The 18,470-nt window shown below is 42.9% G+C and overlaps 1 protein-coding gene across 9 annotated transcripts in view; it reads right to left on the bottom strand.

The window, feature by feature from the left end:
* PARD3B (par-3 family cell polarity regulator beta) overlaps nucleotides 1-18,470 on the bottom strand; it is a 440,403-nt gene that overhangs the window by 19,770 nt on the left and 402,163 nt on the right. For all 9 annotated transcript variants that reach the window (XM_067298774.1, XM_067298775.1, XM_067298776.1 and 6 more), the window contains one exon: nucleotides 12,379-12,458. In XM_067298774.1, the coding sequence (XP_067154875.1) occupies nucleotides 12,379-12,458 (80 nt within the window). The remainder of the gene's footprint in view (nucleotides 1-12,378; nucleotides 12,459-18,470) is intronic.

Below are 18,470 nucleotides of genomic sequence, written 5' to 3'. Positions count from 1 at the left end.
ATCTTAAAGACGCATTTAAGTTTTTAATAGGTGTATTACAGTATTTAATATAGTTCCAAAATAAAGCTTGCTGAAAGTCAGGCTAGGCCTATGTACTACATAACAGCAGCCACATGCCTACAAAGTTTTGCTGGCACACTTCTGGCATATCTGCACTGCTTGCTACCTGTGGGAAGGATGCAGATTCTCCCAAATAAGCATCAGTAAAAGAGCAGTATCACTGTACATCTTGTGTTTTGTTTATGCCATATTTCAAAGAACTGTTCTAGTAGAAAATTTTGTACAGGTGCTGTGACAGAATTAGTACTAATTTACATAACTATTAAATGCTAGAACAATACAATATTTTCCAAGGCTTGAGATGAGGGTAACATTTTGTAAGAAAGCAGGGATTCAATTTTCTCTATAACAGGATACAGCAAGAGTTTTAACTCCATGTTGGCTCTCAAAAAAAGTTATTGGTTTATAACCATTACTGATCTGAATGTTACCAATTATTAAAGACCTTGAATTACATTCATTTTTAAGTCCTTATTTTACTTCACTTGTATCTGTGGTGCAATGGGATGGAGGTGGAGAAGAGAACAGATATGACGCGAAGCTATATTCCTTGTCCTAAAATCTCCAAAATATGCAGAGGTTTGGACTGCTAAGATTAGTAGGCAGAATTCATGGGGAAAAACCAAGTATGCTAATCAGGTGCAATAAATGACACCAGAGTTTAATCCAATTGCTACAAAATTGACCTTGCCAGCAAAGAAATAGAGGAATATACTCTACCAGTGATTGCATTTCAGTCTGCCCTACTGCTTGCAGAAATCAAGAGGAGTATCTCCATGGATTGCAGTGGTTCTGGATCCAGCTCATACTAGCTTCTGCAGCATTTCTTGCAGAGTAAGGTGCTACTCAATTTGGATCACCCCAGACAAAGCATGACCTTAGAAAGTGTCATGGTTGAAGAGCAACATAAAAGCCTTAGGTGAATATATAGGCAAAGAAAGTTGGATAAAAACCCATGGAATTTAGAATATTCTCTTGATATGTGTTTAAGAGACTTCAGTGCAGAGAAATTAAATATGTCACCCACTCATGAAATGGAAGCAGTTTGGCTGCCAATCACATGAGCTGTGTTGAAACAGCTGCTCTAGCAACTGTTTTTACTATTAACTTCTTCAGTGATTCTCTCAATCCCAAATTAGACATCTCTTTCCTTTAATCACCAATTTATATAAAAGCTCTCTCCTCACAAGGCAGGGTTTCACGTAGAATAACAATCACCAACAACAGCAGTTTTGTTTAAATCACTGCCCTTGTGCTTCTCTGTGGATCGGATCACTCCCATCCCTATTTATTCTCATTTCTCAGTGGGTGGCACTCTGAGTGCTCATGGCTGTGTCTCCTACATGTTTGCAAAAGAACCCTTATATTTGCAGAGTCCTTGTATTTGAGTCCTTAAGTTTTCATAGCCTGTCATTACCTTCCAGCATGCAATTAAGACTGCCCACATACAATTCATTTTCCTACTTCATCATCAAAATCTCCTTTCCTGTTCCATAAACGTGTATGCAATAATACATATAACTGACTTGCTTTAAACGTCTTGCTATTAGAAGTTGAATCTTGCCATCACGACAGTGCAACTTCCTTGTACTTTTTAATGTCTTCCCTGTCTTTTTTCTGAACTTGCTTTGCAAAGATTGGAGGCAGACAGAGGGATGGCTGGATTTTGGAGAAGTAACTGCAGTCTGCCTCCAAACGATGGGCCCCAAAGCAAGGTTGTGATTCATTTACAGGAATCTAGCGGAGCTGTGATAGAACGTGTAAGATGCTTGTGCACAATGCTGTGGGAGAGCTGCAGGAGGCTTGCTCAAAAACACTGATCCAACAACCTCAAAAATCGCCTGTTCTACAGACTATGTACTTACACCTGACACTGTTGACTTCCTACACTTCTCCTTTGCTGTCTGGTTTTAAAGGATGTTCACTGGCAACAGTCTTTCAACTGCACCTCCAGACCTATTTATCCAGAGAAAGCCAAAGCCTGGAACTTGCAGTGGAGTTGTCTTTTCTTATTTTAAAAAGAACTTCCATACAAAAAGAAAAACTTGTTTCCTTACCTTAGCACCTTAAGGTCCACACTTTTTGATCAGTTCTGATTTATAACCCAACATAAGCAGCAACATTTTTACTTCAAATATCCATACTTTCTCTTATAAAGCAGTCAGCTGAGCTCCCCCGTCTGCCAGTCCCCTGGGCGATTTCAATATCCACCTCTACAATGCAGCGGATGTATTTGCATCTTGTGGCACACGTCTTATTCCCCGGGTTTCACTCAGCACATCACTCTGTTGATGCATTCTATGGGACATATGCTTTTGGTTTTTAATTTGATCTTCTTTTTAATTTGCATTCACTTATCTTTTTTCCACAGATCCTTCACCTCAGCCTAACCATTTTCTACTGACACTTATTTCTTTCATTAATATTTTGTTCCCGAATAGTTGTTTTGTTCTTTTAATCATTGGAGGCATAGCTAACATTGCTTTCCTTTCCTGTTAAGGAGGTAATGCCTCCATAACTTCATTAAATTTTATAATATTAATTCAAACACTTTTGTTTAAAGATAATATTTTCCTCAATAGCCTGTATTTTTAAGCTGAATTTAGTGCCCTTAGTTTTAGTGGGAGGTCTTTATCGCCGGTTATACACTAAAATCCCCACCAGATTCATGTTTTTTGTAAATGTGACACTTTGAAGTATTTCTATTTACTCCAGCTAATATCTTCTTGCAAAACAGGCTGGCTGTTTAGTTTCAAAATATTAATTGACTTTTAAACTATTCCACATTGCATTAACTGGCTCTTCACTATGAGGAGTTGAGTGACTTATTAGAAAAATTGACAAAATCCATCCCTGTCTGCCTCCTTCTACACTTTCAAAGTATTCTTCTGGGACATCTGGCTTTTAGCATTTTTTTTTTTTTTCAAGCTACGTCCCAGTTGTTGCAGATATTTTCTTTGCTAAATTTTCTTTAGTTATTCCCATGGAAATTACAGAGGTGGCCTGTCAGCCGCAATCCATGATTTCATGCTGCGAACCTTGACCTTTCTGAGTTTCTAAGGAATGCTTTTTCAGTATTAAGGCTTAATTTGCCTTGGATAGGGAACATCCAGTTAGTTTCAGCTGATACTTTGCTCTGTTTTGTCAGAAAGCTGAAGGCATGTTTAAGAAGCAAATCCCCTCCCTTTTGAATTCAACTTGAGAGACTTCTGTAAGTGATCCTGTTTACAATTTTACTTCCTCCTTTCAGCCAAGCCTTAGAGAAATGTAGGTCACCGCCGACACACGATGGTTTTCTGAAGCATGTCTACAGCGTGCCGCCCCTGCCCGCCTTGCTCTGCTTCCCTGCCCGAGGCTCCTGCTAGTGAAGGTACGCACAGGTTATTTATGAACTTGGCGTGTTTTTGGATGAACGTATTTAGACACGGCACACAGCAAAAGCCTTCCAACATCGTGTATGACACAGAGGTGATGTTGGTACCGTGGCACGCTCGAGCGGAGCGGGTGAAACGGGGACGCAGCGGACAAGCCGCAGCGGAGCGCTCACAGCCGCGTGCCGCGTGGAGCTCCCGCAGACCGGAGGGGCCGCCGCGGGCTCGCTCCGTCCTCCTCGCAAGGCTCCGGCTTTCCTGACACCTCGGACATACCGGGCAGTTTTCACAGCAAGCGGTTTTATTACCTTGCAGAGCTAAGTACAGTTAGTTAAGCAAATCTTAACTGTTTGATACTGGATTGAAGCTAATCTTTTAACGAGCACATCAGCTCTGTTCCCAAGCCTGTGCGAGACTGAGCTCTATTTTTCCCTTTGCTTGTATTTCATCTTGGCTGGTTTATTGCAACATTTCTTGGAGGTCCTTGACTAAGACCAATATTTCCATTAAAAATGATTCTAAATTCATCTGCCAGGACTTAAAAACCAACTAAAACCATACACATATTTCATTTATAATGAGATCATCACACTGGAAGATACAGACAGATAAGGTTTTGCTGCAATTTCAATGAAAGTACAGCTGTCAAGATAAAAATCATATTTAAAAAATATCCCTGAGTTACTGATATTACTTTAGATTATTAAAACTGAAGAGAAAGTTAATAATCAACTATGCCATAGAATATACTGTTTGAATATTATTTATATTTTATGTGACTAGGATGATGAAATTAGGTAGGTCACTCATTTTTGTTCCCTGCTTAGTTTTAATCATATTTAACTTTTTAAGTTTCCAAATTATCAAGTCATCTTAGTTTGCTGCTCTGTTGGGGGAATATTTTAAAAAATATATGATTTATATCAAAAATTAAAGTAAAATATTTACTCGCAATTGGTTTTCAAACCTTTCTCTTGACTCTCTCAATCTTTTCCTTGACATTTTGTGCAGAAATAAAGCTAGCAGAATTTAATGTATTTAAACTGTCAGCCTTCTCTGATAATGTTTGTTTTACTAAGGCTGGTTTGTTAACTTTTCCTGGCTGTTCAAGCCAATGGTTGGCAAAGTTTTGGTGTATGGGGGAGTAATTTATTCTCTTTTTTTTTTTTAATCAAGAACAATGTGTATTTTTTAAGCTTACTTACCAAGAGTCATATTTATAAACTCATCTTTAAAAAGCACAGATATTCATTAGTTCCCTGTCTTTGGAAGCATTTTTTTTTCTCTTAAGGGGCAAAAAACCCGAAATAACAGTAACAGAATGGGAATCGGGTTAGCATTCACATGGCAGTGACTTCACGCGGTCTGGTGTGGCATATGAGGGACACAAGTGCTTTGTGAACCAAGAGCAGTGCACGACAAGGGGAGGCACAGAAAGAAGCAGGCAGGATTAATGGCACACAGCGTAAAACGTTTCAGCACTGTCGAGAAACTCCTCACAACAACTGTACCCACACTAATAAGCTGGAAGAGGCAGAGAGTGGAATGACAATAAAACAGGACAGCCTTGACAGCAGTCAAGGAGAAGCAGTATGAGAAATAGGGGAGATATGGTCTTTTAACTGTACCCCAAAACTATGAAATATTTTCCTATCTCCCCGCCCCTTGCTGTATTCCACCACTTCAGAGGGCAAATCTGGGCGCTACTAACACAACATTGTGTGTCAACCCGACAACGATACTAGCTTAGCGAGTTTCTGGTTGTAACGGCTTTTAAGCTCTGTTGGCACTTAGGAAGCTTACTTCTCCCCTAAAAGTCAAATTTGCCTGGAGGTAGCCAGGCCAGTAGCGGCCTCGTGCGTGCTCCGTGGCCATGCCGAGCGTGCAGCTGGGACGGTCCCAGGGAGCCCTGCAACCTTGGGGGCGCCAGCTGGGAAAGGCCCCAGGCTGACCCAAAGGAGCAGGCTGGGTTGGAGAGGCTGACCAGGGCGTACGTCCATTCAGCAGCCTTAGCAGAGCGCAGGAGCAGCAGGGAAAGGTGTAAACCTGTGTCATGATCCCAACAGAAACAGTGAATATCCAGACAATCTCCTCTTCCTGAATGATTTTGGCATCCAAAAGTTTTGCTCAGTCACTGCACCGTTAGGTCCCAGCTTTCTGCACACCTTCAACCAGGCTACATACAGCTCAGCAATAATCATATTGTGATTGGGTAAATGACACAATTTTTGGTGGTTTCTTTTCCCCCTCCCCTCCTCTTTTTAAAGTACAGCTGGAGTAAGCGAGTCTAAAGGCAGAAGACACAGAGGTGGGGAAACTTGCACGTGGACTTTCAATTTGAGGAAACTAATTGACAGGGACAACGGAGTTTCACCTCCAGTGCTCATGGGCTTCATCAGCTTTTTTCTCCCAGACCTGCCATGCATGGATGACAAAGATGAACTTTGCAGAAGGTGGCCCAGTTCAGAAAAGGGTGCTACACTATAATCTGTACAGCAACCAACAGTTTGCAACGTAGAGGTTTATCAAGAATATACATGTATACCAAAACTCGTTAGGACTGCATGACTAAGGTAGAGAGGATGGTGCGGTCAGCAATGGCATTAGAGGGAAGGGCAAACAGCTGAATTGCTGCTCTTCCCACGACCAGAAAGATGGTTATGTCGTTACAAAACCTTGCAGGAAGCCTAACTGTAGCTCTCAATCCAAGTCTGCTTCAGGTGTACGGGGGACATTTCAAAATCTGAAGTCACCACAAGAGGCTGGTATGTCATATTACACACCAAGGTTTTGTAGAAGTGCATACTGTATGTTCAGTTATGCAGCTGCACTCCCAGAATATGGCTTTGGCGATTCTGGACTGAGTTAACAAGTTACTTCCCTGCCAATAAGGTTTTGGCAAAAAAAAAAAAAAAAAAAAAAAAAAAAAAAAAAGTTATGAAAATACATCTGTGGATGCTCTTTTGATCCAGGTGAACGATGCTACAGTGCAGACAGTGCTAGGGGCAGCACTGGCATTGCCTGCAGTTACTGCAGCCTGCATTAGCATTGCCACTCTCTCTGCAAGCCACGAAACACAATGTTGGGCTAAAACAGAAAAAAGGCAATTCAGCGGAGCCGTGTAAGGAAGAAGTCAACTGCAGAGAGGAACAACGGGAAATTGAGAGGCAGAGAGCTATTAAGAAGTGGCTGAGCACCAAGACAAGACACTGGAAGATAACTGGGGAGATCAGCAGCAGTACGGCGGGACAGAACGACGTTGTCAGCCTTATGGGAGAGCCACTGCGTGACACTTCCCAGCGCACATGGGTCAACACGAAAAACAGACCACAAGGTCAGGCCACCTGGCTGATGGTTATAACTGAGACTGCATTGTGGGGTGATACTGTGTAAAGTACTGTTGGATGTCAAGGAAGAATGCAAATGAAGTATATGAAATGAGAAAGGGAAGAGACTTTTTGCAATGTGGGATGGATTACGTTAAATCAAAGTGATTTAAAGTAAAAAATTTAATTGTGATTTAAATCAACAAGCAAGGAATCTTGATTTAAATAATTGATTTTAACCTTGCTTTTTCATCCGTGCTCTTTGGTTAGTCAATTCCCATAGGTTGGGAATGCTCTGACAAGTTGATTTGCAGCTAATTATAGTCTCTGCACTAAAATTGTGATTTCTTTTTGTTAACCAGGGGAATATACCATATACATATTTAAGTAATGCCAGTATATTAATTTCAGATTCTGCTAGATAATGCTGAATGATGACTCATTTAATATATAATTAACTTTTTCTTGTGATTTTTGGTCAAGCCACTTTCTGATGACGTCTTTGGGATTCGATTAAATTGCAGAAATCCTGCATTTTGATATAAACTTGATTAGTAAAACAAAGGCAAGCAGCTTCAACTGCAGGAAAAAGCTAATGAAACTTGCTAAGTAATCCATTCCTTCTCTTTGGGGATCCTTATCTCTTCATGACATAGGTGTTACGGAAACTTTGCTTTTGATCCAAGCAGTTGGAAATGTTTTTGACTTGACTGTAGGAGGCTACCTCATACATTGACGGCATGGGGACCCCAGCCCCTTGAGTCAATGCTGTTCTCATGCTTTGTAGTGAAAGACTTAAGTGCTCCATCTATTTAGTTTACTGAAAGGTAGGTTTAAAGATGACATAAATGATCACTGCCCAGAAGTACTGAGGGGGAGGGATTTTGCAGACTTAGTTTTTAAAATCTAGCAGAAAAAACCATCAGTACCTGGAAACTGAAATTGGACAATTTCAGACCAAAAAAAAAAAAAGGCACAATCTTTTTAACTGAAATAATTAACCTCTGAAGAATGTCATGAATTCTCCACTACCTGAAATTTTAATTCTAGGTTAGATGCTTTTGTAAACGCATTTATAAACTAATGGTATGGATCAAAATTGAGCTTTACTTTGATACAGAAATACAGAGGGTCTCAGAGGGCTCAGACTAGGTGATCAAAATGGTCCTTTCTGCCTTTATACATGGAAACTGAGCATGTGCTTCTTTTAGCTACTGCCTTAAGGAGTGCGAGTTGCATGGTCAATCTGAGCAGAAGCTTCCAGCACGGCAAGGCTTTGTGCTGCCACCGTACTGCAAGGCTAGTTCCTTAATATATTTGCCAGTTTCCCAATTTGAAGGTGCATGTTACATACACAGCTATTCCTGTGGACCAGTTACTAGTTTGCTCACCGATCTCCTCCCAGACACTGAAATAGAGCTGAACTCATCTTCACAGCCTGAACTCATTTTTCCATGCTAGGAGCTATATTCTAATACTCTTAAGCGCCTTTCCAGCCCCACCCCTTTTCTTAACAAAAGCGCCTGTTTTTCAGTAGTAGGAGGGTTCCAGAGGAAGTCTGGAATATCAACTTTCTTTTGGAATCAGCACTTCTTACCAGGAAGGTGGCTCAGCTTTCTGATCTACACTCATGATGCCAAGCAGTGTCCTGTCTCAGGGTCTGGTAGCCTCTGCTTCTGGTCACAGCCAGCTTTTCCACCACGGGGGCAAGAGGTACGTCTTCCAGACATGACACTTCTCCAACCAAGGCTGCCTTTGGCAAGATTCTCATTTACGTTAAGACAGACTTCCCTAAAAGTGAGCTCAAAAATAAAACTATGAACAAACAGAGCAGCTTCAGCTTCCTATCTGTTCCTTAGTTTCATGGGTAAAATATTTTGGACTACATCAGGAGAATGCTTATTTAAAATATATATATTTTAAAAAAAAGGAATAATACAAATATTTTCCTGGCTCCCACACCCTTGCCATGCTCCTTTTCCCAAAAGAGAAGCCTAGGGAGTATAAGAATCAAGCCATTCTCCTCCTAAGTGGGAGGATTTAACATCGCTTAATAATACTATTCAGCACTACTTAGCCTTAGCCCCAGGGCAACACGCAACTCTTGAGTGCAAAGAACTGTATCTCTCTTGGAAAGCCTTCCCGTCTGTCTTTCCCATTTTGCTGCTTTTCTGCAGACAGCGCAGCACAGTGCAGTGCCAGATGAAGAGCTGCCACTCTCCTGCCACAGTAACTTACCATCTCATTCAGGAGGTAATGTTTGCCTCTGTAGGCATTTCTAAAGAAAGTCCACACAGACTGGCATTATTTTAGCTAGAAACTTAACTACATAACTCAGCTGGCCACTCATTAAGCCAGTCACATACAAAGCCTTCCTCCAAAGACTGCTGCCTCCTATTTTCAGCTTTTAATTAAAAGCATAACCTTACACAGGAACAGATCCTACACCCATCAAAGGCAAAAAGGGCGTTGCTGAGCTCAGTGAGACTGGGACACTGGATTTGCTGCTGGGTCTACTGAAAAGGCAAGCACACTTGACACAGCTGAATTTCTCAGATACACTCAGTACAGATTTAGATCACCTGAAATCTGGCCCACAATACCTAGGCTTAAATTAGCAGCTACAGGGAAGGATGGCAAAAATACAAAACTAGAGGGCAAAGCACCACGGATGTTTTAAAGCTCAGCCTTCACAGCCCAGCAGCAGATGCTGGTGGATGCTGCTGACAGTCTGACTTCCCCTTCGCGCAGGAACAGGGGCAGTGCCTCAGGGCACCGCACGTTTATAAAGCTGTTAGGCAGGTGATCCTTGCTCCCTCCTGCCCAGCGGGAAGGGAAACCAAAGCTCTCCTCCCTCTCTGTCCAGGCCCACGCACGCTCCCAGGCAGCTCCTGCTGCCTTCTGAGGAAGCAGAGCAGTCTCCCTGGGCAGCCACCAGTTACTCCTGACACGGTACCGGTTCCTTCCCCTCCTCTAGGGAAACCCCCCGAGTCGAAGACTTTGTTGGATGTTTGCAGGCATTTTTACTGTATGTGGTTTCTCAACCAAAGGATGTGTCTATAGTTTAGTTACTGCCTTCAAATGGCATTCATGTCAGCCATCATTTTGGAAATTTCTCCTACGAAGTAGGACACTCATGTCTTCTATCATGTTTTTAGCATTGATTTTTGCAGGTTAGTTGTGTGTAGTTTAATTATACATAGTCTTTTTTATCTATTTTAAATTTCAGTTTTACTGAGTATCTACTTTCTTGTGAATTACAAGAATAAATTAGCAATTGGCGCCCAGTGTAACTCTCTACGCAATTTTTGCATTCCTCTATCATGTCTCCTTTTATTCATCTTCCCTCCAAGCTAATCAGCCTTATTTTTTCCAATCATTTTAAAATGGAAATTTCCCACTGAAATTACTTTCATCACCCATATCTGAATTCCTTTTATTTCTGCTATATCCCTTTTGAACTAGGATGACCAGAACTCAGCATGTTCCAGATGTAGACACACCCTTGATTTACACAGCAGTCAAGTGCTCTGTGTATTCCTTCTTTCCCGTTCTTTTTTAAAACTGTTGGCCTCCTCGGCATGTCCCCACAGCATACTGTTCACCACTTCTTTTCAAAGCAGCTCTGTCTGAATCAGATGCTGAATTTCACCATGTTCTTGCAAAACCTCCATTTAACTTGCTGGAAACATCACTCTTAGGTGTTACAAGAGGCCTGAGCGTTTGGCTGGCTAGGACTAGCGATTTAGGAAGCCATCCAAATGTTCAGTAAGCTTTTGGAGATCGGTGCAAGGCGTGTCGCACTGCCTAAGAAGATGATGCCATCGAGGGAGGCAGACCGTGCTGCAGCGGGATTACGCGCTCTCTGTGAGCCGTATGCCTGCACGCTCACCTGCGGGGAGCGCTCCTGCCCGCGGGGAGCCCGGCTTGGGGGTGGCGCTCCCCGGGGGCGCCGGCACTCGAGCAAGCCGCCCGCTGGGGTTTACACCCATGTTTTGTAAGTTTTGCAGTTTCACATTACCGCAGTAATTAAGCCCTGGCAGTCACAAATGACTAGATCGCTACAGTGATGTCTAAATCCAGAGGAAGGGGATGCAGTCTTATTGCCAGCTGCTAATGGAAATGAGTGATTTCTTTGTTCACATGGCTGAGTGCCCAGAAGTACACAGGAATCCAGGTAAAAACCACCATTTGCCAACCTATTTTCCATGGGGGAGCCATGAACACTACTGTAATGGGCAGCAATAAAAAATCCTCAAGAGTAAGCATCGGGTGTGCACCCTGCAAGGTGGTGCTCCAGAGGTGGTAGCTCTTCAAAGAGCACCTTCCTGCTCCCTAGCATTCTCGTATTCATTCGTGGTTTCATGTCTTTGGGTTTATTCCCCTCCTTATCCAGTTCCTGATCTCAGTCAAACTGCTAAGTCATATCTTTTTGGTATGGGTGTGGTATACAATTGTTTATGATTTTAGCCATGTAAGTCCTCTTTAATAGAAGATACCTAAAGAGGCTTCAGGTGAGAGTTGTAGATGCTGGGAAACAGATTCTTATTGCAATATTGTGTTGAAATGGCCTCTCCCTGCAAGTCTGGTGTGGCATGATTTCAAAAGTAAGATATTCTTTTTATTTTCATTTGGAGTTGGACGCAATGTTACATATTTCTCCATCAGTCTTTGCAGTAACACCTTTAAATGTAAATACCTCAGTGGAAAAAAGAAAAAGAAGCAAAAAGAAAAGAAACAATGCACCTTCACTGATTTCCTAAAATACCATCAGTACTTTATACTTGAAAATCTCTTCTGGTTGTAAACAACTTTTCTTGCTTTGCTTTTATATAGGAACTGACGTTGCTTGTAGGTCCAGCAAGTGGATGGAGCGACCTCTTGGAGGTCCTTTCCAGCCCTCTGATTCTCAGGAAGAATATTTTCTATTTTCGTTTTCTTCCCCACTGTTTCCCACTAGTGCTCTCTCGCTCCTCCCTCTGGCTTGCTAAATCTCAGTCTGCTATTACAACTCCCACAGAAACGGGACTGAAGTCTCAGAAATGCTTCCGTTTTGTCATGCCACACCGGTTTCAGATTAGAATTATTCTTCATTGAGTTGATAAGGATTAAAAATTAAAAAAAACCCTCAGAGAATTTGCTCTCATTTCTGCAGTGCTCACCTAAAGCACAGAGATGGTCTCTGGGACTAGGACTGCTAGTCAGATGGTGTTTGCAGCGACACTGGGACTTCAGTAGCTGTGGCTGCTGTAGCAGACACTTTCCACAGCAGTACTTGGTCCAGCTAGGATTATATCAATATAAAGTCGGTCACAGTTATGCCCTGCGATGACCTGCCATAAGTCTTGCAGAGCCAGCTTCCTTAATGTCATGTTCCCTCCCTGTGGATCATGACTCTTGCTGACATGTTCAGTGAGGGACACCTTTTTTTTTTTCTTTATAATCAACTGTCCAAATTATTAATAAAGTTGTAAAGACAGCATTAAATCAGCAAAAGGTGGCAAGACAAAACTGCGCTACTTTTTCTCACTTTGGGGCCAGACATCAGCTCTGGGCTGATTTCCCTAAGCACGGGAGGGAGGGTGAGGGGAAGTGCGTGTGTCCGGGGCTTGGCACTGTACCTGGGCAAGGATGCATACTGCCTTTCCATCCCTTCAAAGTGGAGGTTGTACGAGCTCCCATCTGGACCTTTTCCAGGCACCTGTGGAGAGGAGAGTAATTAGAGATGGAGATCAATTATACACCCTGGTTACTAACAATGCATCTCGAAGTGATAAGCAGGAAACACATGATGCTGCATCGCGCCAGAATCAACAAAAGGAAGGCAGGGGCTCAAAGAAGCTGCAACCCCCCCTCCCCCCACAATCTTGTCGCTGCTAACAAGAAAGGGCTCCGTATCAAACAGCTCTTTAGAACAGGTACAGTCTCGGAGCCTTTGCCTGCCCGCGTGCCAGCTGCGACGCTGCCGCCCCTTTTCTGGTCACTGGTCCTCCTCGAATGCAGCGCTACCAGGAGGTAATCTAATTAAGCAAACGCGCGCTTTCCAATTCCTGCAGCGTAAGTATTTGAATCAGAGTTAGCATATTAGTATCAAGTTTGCTGGGTTTCTTCCCTTTGCGCAAATATAAAACACGATATAAACAAGCTACGCTTCCATTCTTAACACAAACCCAGAAACTCTCCGTAACACCGCTGCAAAGCTCAGTGTCCAGCGGGGAGTTAAGTGCATTTAGCACGCTCCGGTGCCATTTCAGAAGGGAAGCTTTAGTGTGCTCAGTCCAAATGCCAGCTCGCTGCTTGGGGGGGTTTCAAGATGGCAACTGGAGTTGGCCGGAGAGCGAAATTCTCGCAAGAAGGCTCCAAGTGGGGTAGGCGACGCTGAACTTCAATGCTTTTAGCGCGCAAGAGCTCTCCCAATTTCACTCACTCAATGCCTGCTGATGGCCCAAAGTGTTAAGAGCCTTGTTAAAATGGAGCTATTAGTCTTTTCCTCCATAAATGCAGGAGGCTCTGGCTGCATTCAGTGTTTCCTACATTAGTATGTATTCCTATTCCGGTGCTGCTGGAATCAGCAGTTTTATAAAGCAATATACTAAGAGGCCATTTAAAATCCCCTTCCCCTTTTACAGATTAATGGCAGAAGGGAAGATTTAATGCCTTTTCAAACATTTTTAACAATTCATTAAAAAGAAAAGAATAAATCACACAAAGCTTTCTGCAAATGCCTGATTATAAAACGAGAAAGACAAACAAAAATTAACATGTTTTTCACGTCCTACAGGTTAGCGTACACTTCTGTCAGTCTTGTAATTCAGGCACAATACGTCATTTTCCCCAAAGAGATTTAAAAGCTGCTACAATGGGAAAGGTTGTGCACTCAGGTGTAGTAAGTCTTATCTACCTGTACAAACCTTTTTTTGTACAATCTCTCTATAATTACATAAGTCAAGTCCAATGCAAATAGAGGCATTATTGCTTGCAGCTACTAGGCAAAGTTTAGAAATTATTCTAGACAAATACCATTATGTACCTTGCCACGCTGGGGTTATTTCAATGAACATCTGAGATACTCGTAAGTGAAATAATTATTTAGCACAGACCTTTTGCTAACTCTCCTTTATCTGAATCAAAATAGAAGGGAGCCCTTATGGGACTGATGGTCAGAAGAAAATAGCCACCTCTGATTTCAGATGACTCCTACTTTAGCAGTGCCTCACTTTGGACCAGAAAAAAATCACAATAATTGCCCTATATTTCAAGAAGAGGGCAGTAGGCTAAATCGATCATTCATTCACTTTTCCACCAGTAAAAGTGACATATAGAGAGGATTTATAGAGACAGAGTCACTTAGGCTGAGAGTCACAGCCACTCTGGCCATTCTCACACTGCTAATTTGAGCAGGTTGGTAATTTCCCTTAATTGATCAGTTACTCGGCTGAGAGAGGAGCCTCCGAATTTCTGCTATTTTACCGAAGGGAGAGAAAAACAAATATATAGTTGGGTTTGCTCAGCACCAAAGCCACGTAAAATGCTGTCTGCCTGCCTGGCAGGTGAGAGGTTATCAATTACGTGCCGTGGCAAGATGTTTATGAGCTAAATGATGCCTACGGAAACTGCTGGTGCATTCCCAAGCCCTGGCAAGGGTCATGGTGATTACTTTCACACCTATCGAGAGCAACAGCAGCCAGCTAAGGCACGGTAACTGGAGCAGGTTTAGCATTGCCTTCCTGGTTAGCAGAGATCCCCAAACTTATACCAGCCACCAGAAAGTAAAAAAAAAATATATATATATGTATTTACATTGCAAGGCCTTTTTATGGCCTGAAAATATCCCTTTTCTGATGGTTTCTTACAGACCAAATAAAATGAGGTACCCCCTGCCAGTTCTGTTTGTATATATGATTTGAGAGACAGTTACCATAGAAACACCTTGGTGGTGGAGGCAATTTTACTAATTTGGTTCCATCTAGCTGCTAAATCTCCACACCCTATATAAAACAGCCCAATACCCTCCAAAAGCAAGCTCTGGCTCCGTGTCTTTAATTAAAAACTCAGCCATCTCTCCTCATTTCCCTTCTCCATCTGTCCACGCACCAGTAAAGACGTTATATCCCTGAGCTAAGAGCAAAATGGTTCCTGAAATAAGATACCACCCTGGTGAAGAGAGAAGTTGCTAAAATGGAAACACCTCCCTCGTTAAAGTTATTTGTGTACCAGAAAGAGCCAAAGCAAAGGGTGCCATGCCGCCTTTGCAAACCACGCTCAACACTGGCTTTAAAGCCACTACTTAAAAAAGACCAGCACAACTCCAACTTCTCCTTCCCCCCAAGCCGTGCAACGCAGCTCCTCAGGACAGGTGCCTACGTTTTAACATCATATTTAGCAGTCGTATGCTATTTAGGCAAGCAAAGAATAATCTAACAAAAAGGATCACAAAGTGGACGAACGCCCCGGCAGGGTCGGCCGACGTGGGGCGGCAAGGCAAGCGGCGAGGTGCGCAGGTGCCCGGCCCCGCAGGCGCGTCGCTGAGCTCGGCCCGTATCGGGCGCCTGGAAGTGCTTTGGCGATCAACACCCCGATCAGCAGAGAGGCAACAGCAGATTAAATACACATTTCGCAAATGGATGGTAATGCGCCACAGCAAGAATGATTGGAAACAGGCATCCGTATTTTTAGGGTTTAAATTAACTACATCAACTTAAAAAAAGCCATCATTACGGAGAGATCACCTCCTAGTCTACAGCAGTCTCAAATAACTAACAAGCAAAACATGAATATGCAAAAATAATGGGGTAGAGAGAAACACTGAAACAGCCATCATACCATCAGTGCAATTAAAAGAGCAGCACGCTTAAATTAAGGAAAGGAAATGCTATCTTTATTAAAAACAACAACAAACCACTCATGAAACTTACTGCTGCAAAGTAGTGCTATGGCTAAGCCCTTTGTAGAACTGAATATGAATAAATTGGATGCAGACATGAATGAGAACAACTAGCAGTATGTTGGGGGAAGACAGTAAAGTCTCTGGAGGGTTGAAGAGCTACAAACCCTCAAAGAATCAGCCATCCTCTAGAAGAGAGAGCAGGTGGGAACTTTGACTATTAGCAGGTTATCCTGCTAATTGCCCATTTTGGAGCTCTTCACTGGCTTCCCTGAAGCATACAGCAATGGTCACAGTTGAAGACGAGATACCGGACAAACGGACAAGAGACGAAGCGAGAGCAGACTGCGGGCTCTCCGCACTTCCCTGGACAGAGTCTACATTTGTTCCAAGGAAAAGAACCGTAAAAAGCTCAATAATTTCACATTCTGTAATTTGATCCAAAAGAGACAGAAAGAGAAGCTAACTGTAATGAGAAAGAGAAAACAAAGAGAAAAAAGAAAGTTTTGCAGGTGTGAATGCAAGCCACGTCCCTGTCAAATACGGGAACTGCAGGGTACTTTAGTGTAGGTTTCTAACATGAGGAAATGATAAGCTAGCAGCAAATCTCAAACCTGCCAATTTCTCCCTAAGAAAACTTCCCAGAAAAAAGTGATGTGAACATGCACATGTAGATCAAACCAGAGAACAAACGTCTTAGATCAGCCAAATGTTTGCACAGAAATTACAAGGCACGAGTAGAATATACCTAGGTTCACCCAGGTAGGTGTCTTGAAATAGTCTAGGATTTGCCTACAGGAAAACACTGGGGCTGCAAAAGACCAATTCTTTACAAGCAGAAAAAGGATTTACTTCATCCTGAAGCTTGAAACTGCCTTGAAAAATGCTTGGAAGAGCGCACAAGGCCGTGTTTTGCCCCAGGAGACATTGCATTGCATTTTGTCCCTCCTGCCACTGGCTTCCTCGGGGAGTGTTTGGGAAAAGCTAAGAGCCTCCCTGGCCCCTTCCCTGGCGGGCAGGTGGCAAGGCTTTTGGGGTCGGACAGCCGTTGTGGTACGGACAACCACAGAGGCTCTGCCTCCCCCCCAATTCCCTCCGGGGCCGCCCGAGCTGCCGGCTCGGGACCGCGGTCAGCTTGCTGTCCCCCCGGACCCGAGCGGGTGGTCAGACGACCCGGACTTGGCGGCTGCTCGCAGGGAAGAAAAGACTGATAAAGAGCGGTGCCCGGAGCGGCTGCTGCAGGGAGCTGCAGCCCGTTTCCTCTCCTGCCATACGCAGCCCGTATTTTATGCTTTGGAAAGCTTTGACCAGCTCTGCAGAGATCAATTCCTTTAAAAATTTGATTAAAGTTTCTTAATTCACTTTTATACTAAACATGTCCTCTGCCCTTTTCATTGATTTTTTCTTTTCCTTTTTACCCCCTGTTTTCATCCTTTCTGAGCAGAAAGGCCCCCTCCAAACATTTCAATTACTGTCAAGATCAGAAAGCAAATACAAAGGAGCCTGCGCTGCCTGCAAGATAAGTGGCAACACAATAACTTCATCAAGGCTGATCTGATTTTAGCGACACATTTGTGAGCCCGGTGTATAACTCCACTGACTCCACTTGAGTCATGTCAGACTCGCCCGAAATTACAGGAGATCAGGAAGGGCTTATGAAGATAAGCAAGCCAGGACTCCCTTCCTAACTTTTTACTGTGTATGCTCAGGAAAGTCGCTTGAGCTTGTGTGTCGTGGTTTTCTCCCTTAAAAAACGGCACAATAGTACAGCTGTATTTCATGCGAGTGACGTGCACTAGAAGACAGGATCCAGCACAGGACGCCGGCAGAGTGAAGCATATGCTCTGCCATCACCCAAGTGCTTTGAAAATCCCCCTCGGATCTGCTTTCCGCCTGGAAGTCTGTGTATACACGTGGCACATGGTACCGCTGCGTCGCTGAGGACATTTTTCACTAGTCTTGTGATCATCTGTTAAAGGACTTGATTCAGATGCTGGTTTGACCTCTCTTCTCAAAGCTCCTCTTTTGTCTGCGAGCGTTTCTAATCACATGGGCTGCGATTCAGCATGCCAAAAAGAGTCGTGGTACAATGGAATTTGCCCTTTAACCTCCAGGTCTCCCCTCTGCTGAGACACAGTTGGTTTTTGTTTTCAATTAAGGGAAAACTGAAGAAAAACCGAGAGAGGTAAGAGTGGATTTGCTCCCCACCCTAGTCTCAATGTTTCATACACAGGTGAAACCTCCAACTCACCCATTTGATTTTTTGCATTTTAACAGCCTTCCTGGCTCTAGTGACTGCAAATGGGATTTAAGAGGACAATTTGACTCACTAACACTTACTTTAGCTGTTGTTAAAATGGGAGGGGGCTTAGGTAAGGCAGTGAACTGGATGTTCCCTGTGAAATGAATGAGGTTGATCAAAGATGTCTTTTTAATTGCTTGCTGCTATGATATCCTAATTATCCCACCCTTCAAGACCTTCAGCATTTCCACAGAAAACATGTTTTCCTCCACCCAGCTTTTTTGTGTTTTTCATCAAAAGGTAAAAATTAAAAATTCTAACAATGTCCATGATTCAAAAGAATTTTCCTGATGTTTTCCTTACATACACAAAGAGGGATGTATTTTGCTTTCCTGGTTTTGCAATGAAAGTTGAAACAGTGATTTTGCGTTATTATAACACTCATCATTTCTCCCTCTAATTTGGATGGTTTTTAATAAAGCTCCATTGATTCCACTGAAAGAAATCCCTCCTGGCAAAAGCAGAACACACACGCTGATTGCTAAATATGCAGCAATTATCATATTCAGCAGCGCACTTTAATATCT

This window comes from Apteryx mantelli, chromosome 6, assembly GCF_036417845.1.
Source record: "Apteryx mantelli isolate bAptMan1 chromosome 6, bAptMan1.hap1, whole genome shotgun sequence".
NCBI classification, from domain to species: domain Eukaryota; kingdom Metazoa; phylum Chordata; class Aves; order Apterygiformes; family Apterygidae; genus Apteryx; species Apteryx mantelli.
Note: the sequence above shows the minus strand (reverse complement) of the source record. Positions and strands in the feature narration are given on the sequence as shown.